At 45.2% G+C, this 20,610-nt stretch overlaps 1 protein-coding gene across 1 annotated transcript in view; it reads left to right on the forward strand.

The window, feature by feature from the left end:
* The first annotated feature begins 2,404 nt into the window (after positions 1-2,404).
* The window catches only part of bonsai (28S ribosomal protein S15, mitochondrial), a 92,380-nt gene continuing 74,174 nt past the window's right edge, over positions 2,405-20,610 (forward strand). The window contains exon 1 of the mRNA XM_080280497.1: positions 2,405-2,617. Within this exon, the coding sequence (XP_080136623.1) occupies positions 2,509-2,617 (109 nt within the window). The 5' untranslated portion in view covers positions 2,405-2,508. The remainder of the gene's footprint in view (positions 2,618-20,610) is intronic.

The following is a 20,610-nucleotide window of genomic DNA, read 5'->3' on the forward strand; positions in this document are numbered from 1 at the left end:
TCATTGCTCCTCTATGGGCTCCTTGTGGGGGTGTCTGGGCGCTTTTGGGGGCACTATACTGTATTTTAGATATATTCTAGGTGCAGCAAAATATATAGTACAGCAGAAACTGATTTAAGAGGAGAAATAGGAGCATCCCTAATGAAAGCTAAAATGATGAAAATGAAACTAAATTACATGCAAAGTATCCTGATAAGAGAAAACAGTCTGGTTTATGAAATAACAGAAATAATAAAAGGAGGTAAGGAGAACAGGTGGATGAAAGAATGTAAGAAGAGCTTAAAAGAATTGAACATAAATTTTGACAAGCCTAAAAACATCAGCAAAGATGAAATAACCAGACTACATGACCGGAACACTAAAGTGTGGAGAACAGAAATGGGAACAAAAAGTACACTAAGAATATACAGAAAATGGAAGACAGAAATGGGAGGGGAAGATATGAAGTATGATAACACACCAGCCTCTATCACTTTCTTCAAGTGCCGCACCAATACATTGAAAATAAATGACGGAAAAAGGCACTTGCAAGAAGAAACAAAGTGCACAATGTGTGGACACGAGAATGAAGATATTGAACACTTTATATTAGATTGTCAGGATGAAATGCGTGCTCTCGCCACCAGACCCCCCACCCCACTACGGAGCTGCAGCCCCACCCCCACCCCAGGAGGACACACAGTGGGCCAGGAGAGCGCGACGCCGGCCCAGAGTGAGACGGGCTCAGGTGCGCCCCAACCTTGTGTCCCTCTTACCCTCAACCAGCCCAACCACGACGTCGCAGGGATGCGAGACTACTTCTCAGCTGGACCAGCCCTCGTGAGGATCGGGGTGGGACTGCTCCAGATTCAGTCCCAGGCAGCACCGCAGTAACGGCCACAGGACATACCAGGGAGGGAATGGCCAATGTATGTCCCTCAGCTATTTCCCCCTGCAGCACCGCGAGTACCGGCCACTGTACACATCGGGGAAGGAACGGCCACTGTACATACTTCTGCTGCAGCCACATCTGAACCCCACCTCAATGTGATGGCCACTGTATGCACACAGACAGGCAAAGGTAGGAGTGGAACTGTGACAACGGCCACTGTATGTGTCGGGAAGGGAATGGCCACTTTACATCCCTCATCCACCTCCTCCTCCTCTTATGGGAGTTGCACCACGGTAACGGCCACAGGACGTACTGGGGAGGGAATGGCCACTGTACGTCCCTCAGCTACTTCCTGTTGGGCAGGCAGACCCGCAGTGACGGCCACTGTACGTGCCGGGGAGGGAATGGCCACTGTACGTCTCTCATCTGCCTTTTCCTCCTTCAGGAGCAGCACCGCGGCGATGGCCACTGTACATGCTGGGGAAGGAACGGCCACTGTACGTCCTTCTGCTGCTATCCCAAGGGCCTGTGGAACCACGACGACAGCCACTGTACGCGTCGGGGAAGGGACGGCCACTGTACGCTCTTTGTCCACAGTCCCGAGGGTTCTCCCAGAGGAGAAGGTCCATTGCACGGCCCACTCTCCACCCTGTGGCTGCGCGAGATGCCCCTCTGTCTCTCCCTCCAGGTGTAGTTCCCCGGAGGTGCTGCCATTCCAGGAGTGGTGGCGAGGCCTGGTCGCTAAAGGCAGGTTCCTCACCCTCCAGCCTGCCCCTGGACAACGCTGGGTCCTGACGGACGCCCCACGGACGAGGTGCCGCAGCCAACCTCTGACGGCGCCCCAACCTAGAGGCAACCGCAGTCCCAGGCCTCCCAGGGCCAGTCCTCGGACCCCAGGGCGGGACCGCCCTGGCCCCACTCACCGTCGGCCCTCCGCCCGGAGTAAGAAGCGGCAGGCCCGACTCCTGACGCTGTTTGGCCCCAGCCCCGAGGGCCCCTCAACAGGTCGAGGCCCTGACAGGAAAGGGCCTCCCCGCACCCCAGACCAGAAACGCGCCCGGGCCGTGACGCCCCTAAAGCTGTCCCGTGCCTACTGCAGGAGGGCTCACCAGTAGGGCTCCCTGCGACTCCCGGGCGCCATCTCGACTAAGCCCAGACCTCCGTGGCCCAGTGACGACACAGTGAGATCCCAGTGCCCGTGTATTCTAAAGACAGTGAGACAGGAATACCACCATTAAAGTGTCTCTAACCCAACGTACTCAGTGTGCTGTGTCAGTGCCCAAGTTCCCAGGACTAGAGCAATAAACAAGTGTGTGGCGATAAGTGCAATCCAGCCATACATAGAAAGTAAAGAAGACGTTTTAGGACAGCTATTATTTGAAGTGGAAGATTTTGAAAGACTAAAACAGTGCTGGAAAAAGAGAGAGAAAAGAATCAAGGAGCTCAGCAACGAATAAATTGGAAAACCAAAAGAGAAGGGCACCGCAAACCCTCAAAGAAGAAGAAGAAGTAGCAGTGGAGATTGGTGCCAATAACACTGCGGTGTCCATAATCGCGGGTGTCGGTGATACACGACACTGCTACCATGAATTGAGCCAAATTCACTTTTGATTAATGTGTTCATCAAGTTGTAGGTGATGATGGCATTGCGACTGGCTGGGTGCGTGTGTAGTGCTGCTGGGAAGGCTGTAGTGGCAGCCAACAGAACACTGCCATCGAAAGTTGTTTCTCACTCTGTTACTGGTGGTAAGCTCGAGGCTGTTACCGTATTTCCAGGTCATGCCCCACTCTTTTGGCCCAATTCAGGTTAAACATTAGTTTTATTTGTAACAGCTGTTTATGTTAATTTCATATACCGGTATGATTCTTTCCAGTATATATTAATACGGTATCTACCTGGCTCAACGTTTTTTCGGTTCTATTATCGTTTCAACCCCTAAAGGAATTCATTATTTTTCTGTTCGCCATTGGATAGTTCTCTCAATGACAAGAACTTTAAGTACCAACACTTACCACCACAACTCAGTAATAATGACAATACAGGCAGCCCACCACATTTGCGGGGATTAGGGAACAGACCTCCGCGAATGTGGATTTTCCGTGCATTGTGTGCCCTCCTGTAAATGCCTCTACAGCCACAGATCACCCCATGTGAGCAAGTGTGCACAAAGGCTATTGTACCTGATAAACCATATCTGGGACCTAAAATCAGCTTAAAATATCACAAATAGCCGATGACTTGACCACACATGTGGAATAGGCTATATTAACTTCATACAGTCATACCCATTAAAGTCAGTCATGGCCCCACAGAAGGGCAATCGGTGAATCTGCGAGACCCATGAAAGTTGATTCAGCAAATGTGGAGGGCTGGCTGTACAAATTTTTTTTTCTGAAATTTTGGTTGGAAGCTGGTCTTGTTGCAGCCAGATGTGGTGAGTTATGAGTGCATGCATACCGGTACTTTGGTTTCCATCGCGCTCTACCAGCCTTGAGCAGCGGCCAATAAACAACCCGATGTGAAGGGTGGTCATTTTGAATGAATCACGGATTATGGCCAATGAGTGACCTCCTTACAATTTCCTTTAAGCCAATCATTTCAAACCTAATTTCCCTAAATAGGAAAGGGAGGCCCTTCATATGAATTTGAATTTAGTCTAGCTATGGCAACTGTCCAGTGCAGGTGTCTGTGTTGTGACTATGTGTTTTACCAATACATTGTAAATTAAGGTTAGTTCACTTATACAGGGTTAGGTTTGATTGGTTAGGTTAGGCTACATTAATGAAAAAAAAGAAAAAGTTCAGTTAATACATTACAGCCTTATATACTGTAAAGGTTAGGTTTGATTGGTCAGATTAGATTAGGTTAATGAAAAAAACAGTTAATCAAATATACAATTCTTTTTTTACCCTATTTTAGTGATTTGTGTACAATTTTTATTGTCGATTATTTTGCAAAATGCCCATTTCGGGGGGTTGAAGTGGGGAAAGGAGGGGGGGCATAACTCGAAAACGAGTAATTTGCATTAAAATTGATAATCAAAATCCTACAGAAAACACTAAAATCAGTAGGTTTCTGAAAAAATAAAATTAAAGGGGAGTTGAGGCTTGCACAATAATTTTACCATTTTTTCTGTCATCCCTAGTACAGTATGGTAGTCCTTTCTATATTTTACTTTCTTATGTAGGTTCTGTTCCTATAAGTGCAGTGATGTGTTCAGCATCGTTTTTGTCAGCTTCAGACCCACCATAACTAACCTTATTTGGATAAATTTGCTGTTTAGGACAACACCTCTTTGGAAGACTATCCATCTATCGTCACATGCCCCAGTCCCATAAGGAGTGGCCACAAACAAATCGCCTCCATGTCGCCCTGTCAAATGCAATTTCACTGCCCTACTCCCAGCTCACACCCCCCTCTCTCATATATCTCTCCACTCCATCCCTCCATCTCATCCTTGGCTTCCCCCTCCCTCCCCCTACTCCACCTCACTTGCATAGCCTACACTGTCCTAGCTAATATCTCACTCATCATCCATGTTGGCCAAACCACCTCAGTGTATTTCTCTTAACGCTTTCACATCCACATACACTCCACAAAGTTCCTTCATCTCCGCATTTGTCAGTCTGTCTCTCCATGTAACTCAACATGCTCCTCGCAGATAACTCATTTCCACTGCTGTCACTCTTGACTTGTGTCCTTCCAACAGGGTCCAAGCTTCACTTCTGTACTTTAGGGTTGGTATCAGAATTTTGTCATGCAGCGACCTTTTTACTCCATACTCACTTCCCTGTTCTTTATCACTGCTTTCAAAGAACCAGCAACCACTCTTCCCTGTTGTACCCTTTCAAGCACTTCACCCTCTAAACTTCCATCCCTATTCATCACACTACCCAAGTACATAAACTGACTCATATTTTCCATTTCCTCCTCATCCAGCCTCATTGTACGTTCAGTGGCTTCATTTCTCTCGTAAACCATAACTTTACTCTTCCCCACATTCACCGTTAGATTCTGTTTCTTACACAGTCTCCCAAACTAATTCACCAAGCCTTGCAGTTCCCCCTCGTCTTTACCTAACAATACAGTATCGTGCAAACAACAGTACAGGAAGTTTCCAGACACTGCCCTCTTTCATTTGGGTCACTCCAACATCTACTCCTCTGCCTTGTACATCTTTTATAACCCTATCCATATACAGATTGAACAACCATGGGGACATTACACATCCCTGTTTCAATCCAGCATTCAAACAGAAAAATTCACTCAGTTCACTAACCACACGCACTGCAGCATTAGCACAGTCATACATACTCTTCACGGCATTCAACAATTTCCCATTTACTCCATATATTCTTAATGCTTTCCACATTCCTTGTCTATCCACCTTGTCATATGCTTTCTCCAAATCCATGAAGGCCCCATACAACTTCTTTCCCTTCTCCAGAAACTTTTCCACCAAAGACCTAAGAATGAATATCTGATTTACACAACCTCTTCCCCTTCTTAAACCTCCCTGTTCGTCTACAATTAATTCCTCTGTTATATCTCTAATGCTGTCAGTAGGTATCCTACTGTATACATTTCCTATTACAGTGCACAGATTATATTTTTCCAGTGGTCTTCGTTGTTTCAGACGAATCAGACTTTCATTTCTACCAGAAATCAGTAGTCCTCAGACTCCATTTCAACCCCCCATCAATCTTAACCCCTCAAGACCGATGCCGCACGATCATGCTTTTGTGTAATTTGACACGCCAGCCTATCCCACACGATCGCTAAAGACACACAAAAATCTGGGGGAGGGTAACTCCTCCCCTTTGGTGATATATATGGGATTAGACCAATGAGAACTAGAGTGTCTGGGGTGGTATGGCGTGATTGGCCTCCTAATGTGAGGGAGAAGGAACCCCCCCCTCCTGCCACCGTCACTTTACCTCCCTCAGCCCCACTGCGTCATCTCCACATTGTCCCCTCCCAACCAACCATACCCCCTACAGCGGTGTGTGTGCATGGCAACCCTTCTCCCCTCTCCCTCCTCCCCCTCCCTCCTCCCTTATCCCCTCTCCCCTATCCCTCCATCCTCCTCCCCCCTCCAGCCGTAAACGCTGCACCTCCACTTTTCGCCTGGCTTGTTTTGTTGCTGTGTGCTTATGGCACAATGATTTCATGCCTGGGGAACACTTCACATTGACATTAGTCTATCTATCTATCTATTGCCAGACGCCTCAATCCCGTTTGGGGTGGCCACAAACAAATTGCCTCCAAGTCGCCCTGTCCCCCACCATTTCATTGCCCTGCTCCCAACTCACACCCCCCTCTCTCATATACCTCTCCACCCCATCCCTCCATCTCATCCTCGGCCTCCCCCTCCCTCTTCCCCCCACCACCTCACTCACATGCACTCTCTTCGTCAGTCTTTCACCCTCCATCCTCTCCACATGGCCAAACCACCTCAGTGTGTTCCTCATAACACTTCCTATCACATCCACACCACAATGCTCCTTTATGACATTAGTTATGTACCGTATATATAATTATTTACTGTGAATAATGCATTTTCCGTACATATTCTATTTTCACCCATGGAGGATCAGTAACTTTTTTGCATCTTTGACGGGCAATTGTGCAGTAACTGTTTGGTCAGTCTGGCTGAGACATACATTTTCAGGTGTGTAAATTCAGTCTCTTGAAATTTGGAAGAAAAATTTTTACCTTGGTGAAAGTCAAAAAATCAACCCTTTGTGGCTGGAGGGACGGACCTGCATTGTGAAATGTGTACTTGAGGGGGTAAAACCTCTCTAAAGTGGGGAGGGCTCTGAAGATCAGGGAAAATGAGGGGTTAACCCTTTCAGGGCTCAAATAGGTCCCAAGGTCACGTTTGACAGACGCATTTTTTGGAAAAAAGTCAAGGCTTGCAAATAAAGAAAAAAATATCATTCATGCACAAGGAAGTAATACACATCTGCTTATAAAACATAAGAGCTCTACTCACCATACAAGTGCTGCAAAAATGATGGGAAGTTGCATAGCAAGTGGTGTGTGGTAGCGTGGTGAGTATTGCCGTCTCGATGGGTAGGTGATTTCTTGGTGCATAGGCGACATGATTGCATTGTTTATTTCTATGTTTTTCCATAAAAAACAGTGCACTAATATATGTACTGTACATTATATCTCACACGATATATGACCGATTCTTGAGATGTTTTCTTTACAAACAACAAACTAAACAGTTACAAGATCCTTATAAAACTATCACTTACTAGTTATTACTAATTTATTTTACTTTGCTCTCATCTTGCTTAGTACTGTCCAAGGCTGTGGGGGTGAGGACATGAGGGTAAGCCTACAAGCTTGCCTTTTGTATGTACATATGTTTATTTCATTGTTGCTAACTATATCATCCTGTGTACTTACAGGCAACCGTAGAGACAGTGATCAAATACTTATTATTTCTCAAAATTGACGGTGTTATAAGTATAACCAGGAAATGTGAGAAACTCATGAAATATAAATCAGAAAAAGGTAAGGAGATACGAACAATTATTTGTCAGTGAAAAAGGCAACACTTGCTGCACATGTATGTCTGCCTGGTAACAAATAAATGCATGGTACATGTATAAAAGGCTACAGAAACAACCTTAGAAACCTAAAATCTTAAATCTGTATATATTTTCCCTCAATCAGATACTCTAACACCCAGGAAATGAATAAATATTGCGACATACAACGCAGCAATCTCTTGCTTGCCTGTGATGGGGTAGCTACAGTATGTGCGTAAGCGGGAGGCAGGGGGTGGGAGATTGGAGGAGGAGTGGAGGGTGGAGGGTGGGAGGTAGAAGGGTGGGGGATTGGTAGGAGGCAGGAGTGTGGAGGATGTAGGGGGTGGGGGATTGGAGGGTGGGAGGTAGAGGGGTGGGGGATCGGTGGGAGGTAGGGGGATGGAGGAAGGGGGATATGAAAGGGAGGAGGGAGGTGAGAGCTATGTGTTCTCCAGAGCAGTAAAAATATATTGCAAATAATATCCTTTTGCTAAATGAACTGTCTGATACCAAAATAGTTAAAAATATTGGCAGATCAACAGTATAATAGAACCAATACGTGCAACCCAACCTCCCTCCATGATTAGCTCTTCCCAGACTGTGTAAACTGAAATATTGTGATCTACACATGCCTGGTAGAAGCAGAGGGGTCTGGGGAGCAGCTTGTATCCTTATTTCATTCACCAGCCTCATGCAACAGTTTTCATTCATGCCTGAATATGCTGCCACAGGAGTGGCTAGGAGACCCCTACCGAGAAGCCACTATAGTGGCCAGGAGACCTGAAAGGGTTAAATAATTAGAAACTAGAGGAACTGCCAACTCCCGGTAGGAATGAAGTTTAAAATTTGTCCAGAACACAACGAAAACCAATAAAAGAACATAATTTCACCTTGACCTAACATCACATATGAACAGAATTAAATTAACCAAACCAAAGTGGCGACCATCATCCACTCACTTGATGTAGTGCTGCCTACTCTTCCTTAACCTTTATCATTCTTTTTCTGTGCCTGCCCTCCTCTGTTCCTATTTCTCCCATCTTTCCTGTCACTACTTAATGCTTTTCTTTCCATTACAGGTGGCTTTACATTGAGTGACAAGCCAAATGGTTTCCTGTAAGCCAAGAAACCATTTACAACGCTGGGTGGTAACCATATAACTAAACCATATGTGCTCCCTACGTGTCAAGTGGGTTTGTGGAGGGTTAGTGCCCCTCCCTGTAAAACAAGTAACTCAGAGTCAAATGGCCACCCCGTACGGGATTATGGCGTCTGGCAATAGATAGATAGATAGATAGACCTAACATCACATATGAACAAAATTAAATTAACCAAACCAAAAATTTTCTAACTGAACCAGACTTAACCTAAAGAAATTGGAGATATTGTCCAAAAGCACAATAGTACTCTTATTTGTACAGTACAACATGGTTTTTCCTCACATTTACTACCAGATTTAGTTGTTAAGTTTTTGTCCATCCAGCTATCTGTGGTATTTCTTTACCAAACAGGCATGACGATTCCCCCTGTGTTATAAGAAATTCAAGATCTGAAGGTAAGTAATTATGGTACATAAGCAACGCAGACAGTTAACTGTTCCATTGTGATTGCAGGAAGCGACTGGAAAAAGACAAAATACAGTAAAACCTTGATGTAACGGACTTCAATAGACTGGAATTCGCTTTTACGGAATCGGGGAGCTACCAGACTAAATTCCTGTACTAGGTGTTCAGTAAATACTGGCTATGTAGGGTGTGTATTCCGGAGACGATACTGAATGCAAATTACTAAATGGGCATATTGCAAAATCTCAGTAGTTTGGGAGTTAAAGCACATCACAGATCTGATACGGATGTGTTGGAGTCAGGGGATTGTAAATGAGATGTCAATCATTGACAGTGAGATTTATTAACAGTATCATAAAACATGCTTTACAGCAAATGTTCACAACTCAGGACTCCTTGCTCAATGCATACTGCAGCCCGTTGCAAAAGTGATTGTAGCATACGTTCCAAAGCCCCGAGATTGTTGCTGATATGTGCCTCACTGTCCTGTGCACGACACCATATTTCCTCAGGGTTTGGAACCTCTGTTTGCTTTTAATGTGTCTCCATAGGTGCTCTATTCCATTATGCTAGAATAACAAGGGATTTCCTAAATGCTGTGTTTCCTGAACAATGGATCGGGTGTGGTGGCCCAGTGCTGTGGCCACCTCAGTCACCTGACATCATTCCCTTGGACTTCTACCTGTAGGGGCACAGTAAAAGCGAGGTGTATGTTACAGAGGTTCCAAACCTTGAGGAATTGTTGCGTTGTGTGCAGAACAGTGTGGCACATATCAGCAACAGTCCTGAGGCTTTGGAACGTGTGCGACAGTCACTCCTGCAACAGGCTGCAGCATGCATTGGAGCAAGAAGGCCGGAGTTGTGAACATTTGCTGTAAATGTGAATGACATAGCTGTGTCAAGCATGTTGTGCAATCTCACTGTAAATGTTGGACGTCTCATTTACAATCCCCTGACTCCAACTCATCCATAGCAGATCTGTGAAGTGCTGTACCTCCCAGACTATTGAGATTCGCAATATGCTCATTTGGTAATCTGCATTCAGTATCGTCTCCGGAATACATCCCCTGATTTTTGCAACATATTCACTGAACAACCTATATATCAGAAAAAGTCCGATGAAGCCAGAAGCAATCCAGACTGCCTGACCATATCAACCATGTTCACCACAATAAGGCAAATAGAAGACATGTTTAACAGTGTACAGTACAGTATTATTTTATATATTATACCACTTTATTATTGCACAGTGATTCCTCATATTTCGCGGGTTGGATGTTCCGCCAAAACCTCGCGAAACGTGAAACGTCGAAGTGTTAAGAATCAATGGGAAAAACAAAGGAGTGTTCTGATGAGACATGTACCAGCCCTATCAGAAAGTACTATAACACCAAACAGGCCTTACCCAAAGTTAAATGAAGAGTGTTTGCTAGTGCTAAAACAGCATAACACAATAAACATGTACCTGAAAAGACATTAAAACTGTTATAAAGAGCAATGTTAAAAAAAGCAATGGCGTGTGGGTCCGTAGTACCACCGCTGTATCGGTAAAGGGCAGAGTGGTCACAAGAGGGCCGCCAGCAAATGAGCATCAGTACACATTGTCTGCTGAGTTGCTTACTGCCGGCTGGGAGCATCAAAGTGCGGGGAAACTCGCGAAGTGTGAAACAACTTGGAAACTTTTTTTCTAGCATGAAAAACGAGACGTCGAAGTGCAGAGCGTCAAAGTAAGAGGAAATACTGTAGTGAAGGTATAATACAGAACAGTACTGCATTGTTCGTGAAAACAGTTTAAAAACTGTTGGTGTGATCCGGACTAATGTCTGATAAATCGGAAAAAGTCCGGATGTCGCTTTTATCGGAATATCGCTTTTTTCGGAATGGTTTGGGCCTCAATTGGTCTGTTATAGTGAGGTCTTACTGTATACCTATTTTGGGGTATTTATGGATATGGCTTGGTCGCCCACAGCAAAGTTTACTGACAGTCTCTCCAACTGGCCGTTTTGTTTACCAACCATCGCTCTGACTGGACGTGTCAGTGTATCCCGTGCCAAAGCAGTGGGAAACTTACCAAACCTAACCTAACCTAACCAAACCAAACCAAACCAAACCTATTCCAACCTAACCTCACTTGTATTTGACAGCCACCTTTCAAATTTAAAAATGCACATTAATATGGCCAGCTGCTGGCAGACGTCGGTGGAATATTAATGCATTCTAAATCCTCATTTATAGCTTTCAGATGTAAGGTTATGGAAATCCCCAGTAACTATGGTAATTCAGAAATAATAACAAGTAACCTGTGAAGGACTCGTTTCAATAGAAAATATGGAAAGGTCATACCCGTTTGGTGAAAACTTAATTCTTTCTATAGCCAGACGCCATAATCCCTTATGGGGTGGCTGTTTGACTTTGAATTAGTTGTTTTACGAAGAGGGACACTTACTCTCTGCCAACCCACTTGCTGACACGCAGATAACACGTATGGGTTGGTTATATGGTTACCTCCCAACAGTAAGTGGTTTACTGGCTTACAGGAAACCATTAGGCTTGTCGCTTAGTGTAAAGCCACCTGAAAAGGAAAGAAGAGTTATAAAAAGTGACAGGAAAGATAGAAGAAATTGTAAGGGAGGAGGGCTGACACAGAAAAAGAATGATGCAGGCACAAGTCTTCAAAATTTCGCATTCAAATAAGTCTTTCACAGGGTGATTAGGATAGGTTAGGATAAAAATTTTGGTCTGATAAGAATTGTGGGGTTCCAACATTAGGTTTAGTGGCAATCCTAAGGGTTAGAATCATAGGGGGTATGGGGAACAAAATCCCCCAGTTAGATTGTTAGGCTAGGTGTGTTTTTGCTTTCATTTTCGTTTTCATTTTTAAAGGCTCCAACATGCTTCCATGTGTCGGCCTTGGTCACCTAATGGTGGCTTTCCACGCTGCACGATCCATTGCAGCCTCCCTGTTCAGTCCCTTAACCCTGAGGTCACACTTATGACCTCGTCCCATGTCTTTCTCGGTCTGCCCCCCATAACCCCACCGCCAGTATTAATACTTCTCACCTTCCTCACCCAATTATCATCCCCCATCCTCTCCACATGTCCAAACCATCTCAATCTACCTCTCCTCATCACAACACCAATACACTCCAGTCCCATCCTACCTCTCAATTCTTCCATCGTAAACCAGCCCCTCCAGGCCTTGGACGCAAGGATGCACAGCACATCCACCTAATCATTGTCATTTCTGTATGTCTGAGCCGGCGAACATCTTCCTCCTCCACTGCCCAGGTCTCACTACCATACAGCATTACACTCCTAACACATGCTGCATACAAAGACCCCTTAGCACGTAGGGAGAGTCCTCTCAATGTCAGGAGAGGCAAGAGCTTCCTGAACTTCTTCCAATCACTTCTCACCCTAGCCACAGAGCTAGCTCCAGCCCCACCTCCAGCACACAACATGTCTCCCAAATAACAGAACTCTTCCACACACTCAAGAGATTCACCAGCAAGTTCAGTCCTTTCATGTCTGACAATCTCCACCTGCTCACCCAGACACACCATACACATAAAATCAGCATTATCTCGCAGTCAACCTCTGATACCACTACATCTCTTATGCACCCATTTATCACAAACACCGCACAAGATGGAATTACTTCCCACGCCCTTGTGGCAAACTGCACATGGCCACTCTCCCTTGTCTTTGACAGTACCGCCACCAACCCTAGATATCATCATCACTTTTGTTTTATCTGCATTTACCCGTAAACCCTTGTGCCCCATACCATCTCTCCACTTCCTAAACCTTTCCTCGCCTCCCTTTCGTTCTCTGCAATCAACACCAAATCATAAACATATAACAACTCCCACGAGAGTCCGCTTCTAAAGTCACGTGCAAGGGCTTCAAGTACCACAGTAAACAACATGGGACTTACCTCAACACACTACACGAATGGTTCACCACAAACAGGCTCAAAATAGCCCCAGCCAAATCTACAGTGACTCTTCTCACAAACTGGACAACAGAATACAGTCACATCCCACACCGCACCATAAACAACACTCCACTACCACACACCCAAAATCCTTGGTGTAACATACAATACATCAATGTCATTTAAACAACACATCACAAACATTAAAAATAAAATAACACCAAGACTCAATGCTTTGAGGTCACTTGCCCATACAACATTCGGACACAACAAAGAAACTACCACCACAGTATACAAACAATACATATTCAGTGATGAATTATGCAAGCCCTGCCTGGGCTTCTAACCTCACCAAAACACACTACAACACTCTACAGACCATACAGAACAAGGCCCTAAAAATAATCACAGGCTGCACAGCTACTACACCCACAGACCACCTACATCAAGAAACCAAAGTCCTCAAAATCAAGGATCACCTAGACATGAGAGGCACCCAGTTTCTTGCTGCAGCCTCCACAAACCCACAACATCCACTTCGGTACATGGCAACACATCCACCCACACCAAGGAACATCAAAACAACACCCAGCACACGATACCATACACAAATACTGTCATCTCTCCTCCCTCGCCCACCTCAGACCAGCTTCCAGAAGCATATCCACACACAGATCACTCGCCGCTCCATTCAGTCACTTAAAGACAACACACAGCTGCATGCACGGCCTCCTGACATCCACTCTTCTGAATCCTATCTTTCTCGTGAGGACAGGGTCCACCTGGCCAGGCTGAGATGTGGGCACCATCCAGCCCTCTTAACCTGCGCCGTCCCGGCGACGTGAATTATCGCGGCAACATTGCAAGGTCCCTAATTTGCACAATTTTCAATTTTCGCAAGTGATTTTTGGCACGTATACACGGGACACCTTCCTCTATTCCTCTACAAGATGCCAAGCGGAAATAGTGCCTGACACTGCATAACCTCCCCCCACCCCTGCACGCCATTGTCTCGGCAATTCACCTGTTACCAGTGACCTGGCCAATAAAGACATTCAGGGCCAGAATGATTCCCTAATCGATGACAATGTGGAGGACAAAGTTTACATAGCATTAGAGGAAGAAACAGTCAGAAATGATGATCAGGTAATGTGGGAAAAAAAAGATCATGAATGGTGATGAGTTAGTGAGTGAAACAATGCTTATAATGCCTATATTACTGTTTGAAAACCAATATACTCTTGTACTACATATAAATTCGTACCAAGTAAATAAATAAATACTGTTTATGAGTGGATAAAATAGTTACCCTCCCACAGAACTCATTTCTTTGGTGCCAGCCTGTTAGAAAACCCAGTCAGGTAAGGAAGTACTCGTACCTAAATCCGGTATTTTAAACCTCAGGTGAGTGATTTCTCTATGAATTTTCGATGTTTCTCACCAAAAGCTGATGTTTGAGCCAAAAAAAAAAAAAAAGGTCCAAAAATGTCGGGATGGGGCGTGTTAAGCTACCAGAAGAGGCTGGATGACTCCGTTGCTGATGCCTGTCCAGGATGCAACACAGCACCCCATACTGTTAAGCACATTATGGAAGACTGCATTGGACACAATCACCTACGCCAACAACACAACATACACTCCTTGAGAGCGCTGTGGGAAAGCCTGGTCTCGGCCATGGCCTTCCTAAGGGACTCAGGGCTGTTCAGCCAGACTGCCTAGGGAACAACTACTACTACTACTACTACAACATGGGACTCAAGACTGACCCCCTGATGCACACCAACATTCATGGAAAACTCATCACTCAAATCTCCATTCACTCTTACCTGGGTGTGAGCACCCACATACATAGCCATAACCACCCTAACCAGCCACTCCTCCAAGCCAACCTTTCTCATTGCCCACTTCAAGACAGGATTGTAAACAAGCTGCTGCATGTGTCCAGGCTGCGTCCGTAAATAGCTACCCTAAAAAGTTTTTTTTTTTTTTCTACATACATTTCATAGTCTAAAATCAACAAGCAACTTTCTGTGTTGCATATCTTACTATAAGGTGGAGGTGACCATCATCAGCTCATTTGATGTAGTGCTTCCTACTTCTTCCTTCACCTTTATCATTCTTTTTCAGTGTTTGCTCTCTGATCCTGTTTCTTCCATCTTTTATGTCATTTTTTATTACTCTCTTTTCCTTTTCAGGTGGCATTACATTGAGTGAATAATCTAATGGTTGTTGAAGGCCATGAAGAATATGTATGAGGGTGGCTAAGGCTGCAATGCATGTGGATAGTGAACTGAGTGAATTTTTCTATTTGAAGCTTGGATTGAAACAAGGATGTGTCATGTCTCCATGGTTGTGGAGTCTGTAACCTATATGGATGGGGTAATAAAAGAGATACAAGGTAGGGCAGTGGATGCTGGAGTGGCCCTAGTGAGAAAGGGCAATGTACTGTTGTTTGCAGATGATACTGTGTTGTTAACTGAAGACGAAGGGGAGCTGCAAGGCTTGGTGGATGAGTTTGGGAGTGTGTGTAAGAAACGGAATCTAAGGGTGAATGTAGGGAAGGGTAAAGTTATGGTCTTTGAGAGAAGTGAATGTACAGTGAGGTTGGATGAGGAAAGAATGGAAAATGTGAGTGCATTTAAATACTTGGGTAGTGTGATGAGTAAGGATGGAGGTTTAGAGGGTGAAGTGCTTGAAAGGGTACAGCAAGGAAGCAAAGTTGCTGATTCCTTGAACGAAGTGATAAGAAACAGGGAAGTGAGCATGGAAGTGAAATAGTTACTACATGACAGTATTGTGATACCAAATGTAACGTATAGAAGTTATGCTTTGACCTTGTTGGAAGGACAGAAAACAAGAGTGAGAGCAGTGGAAATGAGTTATTTGAGAGGAGTATGTGGAGTCACACGGAGAGACAAACTGACAATGAGGAAGTGAAGGAGCCTTGTGGTGTGGATGTGGATGTGATAGGAAACGTTAGGAGAAACACACTGGGGTGGTTTGGCCATGTGGAGAGGATGGAGAGTGAGAGACTGATGAGGAGAGTGTATGTGAGTGAGTTGGAAGGGGGGAGAGGGAGGGGGAGGCCAAAGATGAGATGGAGGGATGGAGTGGAGAAGTATGTGAGAGAGGGGTGTGTGAGCTGGGAGCAGGGCAATGAAATGGTGGGAGACAGTGTGACATGGAGGCGATTTATTTGTGGCCATCCCTTACGGGAGTAAGGCACCTGGCAGTAGATAGATAGATAGACTTTTAAAAGTTAAAAAAAATAAAAGCTGATTTTATAGTATTTTCCCCTTTTTTGTAGGTTTATAAAGGCTTTTATAACCCCCCAAAAAAAAGGGGGGGGGACAAAATAAATGGCAAAACAGAATTTTTAAATGATACTGGTACACAATATTAGTATTAAACTAAAACATTTATTGATATAGTGGCCATAAAGAAATAAAAAAATGAACAGTGAAAAACACGATACATACATAATTCCCGATGTCATTAACCAAGGAAAAACTGCCACTCTTCACCAGATTATTTAATTTTCGACATCAAAGTTGGTCTACTAAACTCCGTTCATTTTATGTGTCCTCTGTGTCACTAAAAGGGAGGGAGAAATTATAACAACATTATTTTAGTCACTGCTACAAGAAAAAGAGGCTGTATTATAGTCAAGGAAAATAAAGAAATGGTGGCCTGAGTCTACCATCTCGGTTTGGGGACGGTTATTATTCTTTCCTTCCTTAAATATTGATATGCTTTACCAGTATTTTACTTCCATTTCATGTATTTGTCAATCAAAACAATAATAAACCGTGTTATGAGAAACATGTAACGATTCTCTATTAAGAAATATTAGCACGACATGGCTGAAGATCGTACGTTATGATTATAAACAATAACAAACACGTGTTTCTACTGCCCCGCTGGACCTACAGTACAAAGATCATGGAAAACCGTTGCAGAGAAAAATGGACAGTGCCTAGACTGAAGTATTTCCTGAAGGCTATAGGAATACCCAGTTCAGGGTACACCACTGGCGTGTTGTTTTGACTTTTTGTATGGTATTTTGGAGCCCTTGGCATCATTGGATTTCGGCCGGAGGTCTCGCCTCTGCACGATTTCGGCTTGAAACATTGTACAATTTTCATATGAAAAACTTTGTAGATTTTCTTCAGCATTTTGGAGATGAAGTATTGTTCTTTTAGAATGCTAAATTATATGGGTTTCAAACAAAATGTGCACCTGGAGACTTGTAAATATGTGATGAATGCTGTCACACCCGATTTGCTTTCATGGCTTCTATAGCAACGTTTTCCTGCATTTACTGCATTAAAGCATATCTAGGAAATTAGTATAACTACTAAAGAATAGTATCATGAAGAGCTCACGTACGGTATATCATTAACCCTTAAAACGTGGATCGTCGCATTTGCGACGGTCGGCCCAAAGGGCAGAACGGCGGATCGTCGCGTTTGTGATTTGAGTTAATTTTGGATAACCGCTGGCAAGCAGGCTCCAGCTGGTATTGTCTATCAGTCCCGCCACCTGTGAGCTACGTTTAGCACACTTGACCTTTGTACCTCTGACCTCGGTTGTTGCCAAGTATCATTTTTTTTACCCACCCACGCACCGATGCGCGGCCCTCCCTCGTCGTGCGATATGGCAACGCACGGACGGCTCATACGTGTCAATCTGCGCCGTCATCTCGCAAGCACTTTCTGTTATTGGGAAACGCTTGTTTCCCCAGTTGTCAAACTGTGATTTTTTCGCGCGGTTTGCCCCTGATTAGCGTCAGTCCACGCGAATCTTCCACGGTGACACCATGTCCAACTCGAGCTCTTCCGAGTCTGTGCCTTCCAGCCCTCTGAAAAAGGGTTTTGTACCTCAACCCCCTTCAAAACCTTACCAGGAACTTCTAAGGGCCTAAGTGACTCTGCAATAGCCAGTGAACTGTTGAAAGCCTCGATGGACTATGGCAGTGACGTCGGTGTGTGGTCAAGCCTGGCAGAGTCTGACACACAATCAAGTGCAGAGTCCGGGCCAGAAGTGATTGTTTCTGTGCCTGAAGTGAGTGTGTCAGTGCCTAGCACCTCATCAGGGAAGGCTCCTGTGAGAAGGGGCCTTGAATATGGGAAGGGGGCAAAAAGAAAAAGGAGTGGTGACCCCAGCTCACTGCCATTGTCCCCTACGCCACGTCACGCCACCGCCAGCCCGCCACGTACTCCCAGCCCCATTCTCTCGTCCTCCTCTTCTGCTGCCCTGTCTCCTGAGTCGTCTGAGTCGCCTTCACCACCTCGAAAGGGAAGTAGACGTGCTACTTTACATATTAGAGGTTTTCGTAGGCCAAGTGTTCGTGTTGGTAGAGCTAGAACTTTGTCCCCTAGTGTAAGGCTAGCTCGTAAGGAAACTCGCACTAGGCAACTTGGCAGTCACGCCACCGCGAGTGACCTTGAACCCTCTGATAATGTCCCCACCACCACCACCACCACAACACCAACACGACCTGGGATAGCCTCTGCCTCACATACTGTCTCACCGCCTGCCTCACCCACTCCCACACGACCTGCCTCACCCCCCGCCGCCCCCAGCACCTCCCAGCCTAGGCAGGGCACGCTGGATGCCTTCGTGTGGTCAGAGGGATCAGATTTTGTGCCAGAGGATCTGCCCTTTGATGACAGTGGGTGTGGAGTTCAGGCTGACTTCCCTGTCGACGAGGATGGTGAATGCATGGACTACCTGTTGGCCTTCCTTGACGACGAGGTTATGGAGCACATCTGTACCGAGACAAACAGGTACGAGGGGCAATGTGCTCCAGTTCGCGAAGGAGAAGGTGAGGCGGCCACGCCATCCACGTCGCAGATGGCAGCATGGGTGCCTCTTATGATCAGGGAACTTTTTGTATTTATTGGATTGATGTTACTAATGCCCCACAACTGGAAACACAAGCTAGAAGAATACTGGACTTCCGACGAGCTGTGCCCAACACCAATTTTCAATAAATACATGAGCCGCGATCGTTTTAGGCAGCTAATGACTTACCTTCACTTCGCGAACAATGATGAGCCTTCCCAAACTGACCCATTATGGAAAGTGAGGGGAATCCTGAACTTGATCAAGGATAAGTTTACGAGGTTCCTGCGCCCTTTCAAGAAAGTGGTGATTGACGAGTCCTTGGTTTTGTTCAGGGGCCGTCTTCGGTTTGTGCAGTACATTCCAAGCAAACGGCACCGCTTTGGAATCAAGTTTTTCGTGCTGTGCGACTGCAAGACGGGGTTCATCTTAGACTTCGTCATTTACACCGCCAGCAATGTCGATTTGGATAAGACTGACCCCCTTGGATTCTCTGGTTCTGTGGTGAAAGTGCTTTTGGAAAAGTACTTTGGCGAGAATCATGTCCTGTATACGGACAATTACTATACAGCTCCTAAACTCGCCAAGTACCTTTCTGAACACGGCGTCGGCTCCTGTGGCACTGTCAGAAGCAAAAGGGCACATTACCCTGCCTTCCCTGAGGCTGAAAAGTCAAAGCGGGGAGACGTGCACCTGAAGAAATCTGACAAGATGCTTGCGATCAGGTGGCATGATAAGAGAGTCGTGAACATGCTCACCACAGTACACAAGGGGGAAATGCTGGCAACAGGGAAGGTCGACAGAAGGACTGGTGAGCCTGTGATGAAGCCTGATGCTGTCATTGACTACAACGTCAACATGCGGCTGGTGGACAAGTCTGATATGATGATCGGAGAGATTGACTGCCTGAGGAAAAATCGTCGTTGGTACAGGAAGGTGTTCTTGCACTTGATTGATATGTGCATGTTGAACACCTTCATCCTGTATAAAATCAAGAACAGGAAGCCAGCAAACTACTCTCTCAGAAGATTTTCCAAGACTTGTGTCTACCAGCTGCTTCAGCGTTACGGCCAGGTTCTTTCAACAGGTCCCAAACGCCACCCTCAGACACCTCCAGACCGCCTACAGTGTATGGCCTACCTTCAGCGACACCGCCTGGAGCCACTGCCAGCCACTGCAAAGAGGGGGAAAGCACTGAGGAGGTGTCATGTGTGCAGCCACACTACCTGGCAGGACAGAACCTTTAGGCGCACCTCCTTGCAGTGCAAAGAGTGCAAAGTTCCCCTCTGTGCTTACCCGTGTTTCTTTGACTACCACAGCCTAAGTAGATTTTGAAAATAAGGGTAAGATTCTGTGAAATAATACTGAGAGTGACAGTGATAATAGTGTTTAGTTTTCTTTTACGTGCTGACAGTGACAGCCTGATGAGTGTAAATTAGTGTATGTACTTGTAAAAGCACTGACAGTGACAGTGTTTTTTGGTGTAAATAATTGTACATAGTAATAATATAAGTATTGCGAGTGACAGTCACTCCAGTGTAAGAAGATGAAAGCATATGTTCCTATTCTATGTTCTGACAGTGACAGTTTGTTGTGTAGAAAATATTATTTTTATAACACTGGTCAGTGACACTGATGAATAAGGCAAAAAAAAAGGACAGCTACAGTGAAAGTGAGCGATAGAATGAAGTGCGAGTGGCCGACCGGAGCGAGAATAAAGTGCCTGCCGTAAGGCTGAATAAACTCGCGCCGCGGTGGTCTTCCTCAGTCCCGATCCACAATACTGGCAGTGACAGTGATTTTTATGGCCGTAATAGTGACAAGCTAACGTTTGCGAAGTCCTATGA

The sequence above is a fragment of the Coenobita brevimanus genome, chromosome 85 (assembly GCF_032717465.1).
Source record: "Coenobita brevimanus isolate Jiangsu-jjx chromosome 85, ASM3271746v2, whole genome shotgun sequence".
Classification (NCBI taxonomy): domain Eukaryota; kingdom Metazoa; phylum Arthropoda; class Malacostraca; order Decapoda; family Coenobitidae; genus Coenobita; species Coenobita brevimanus.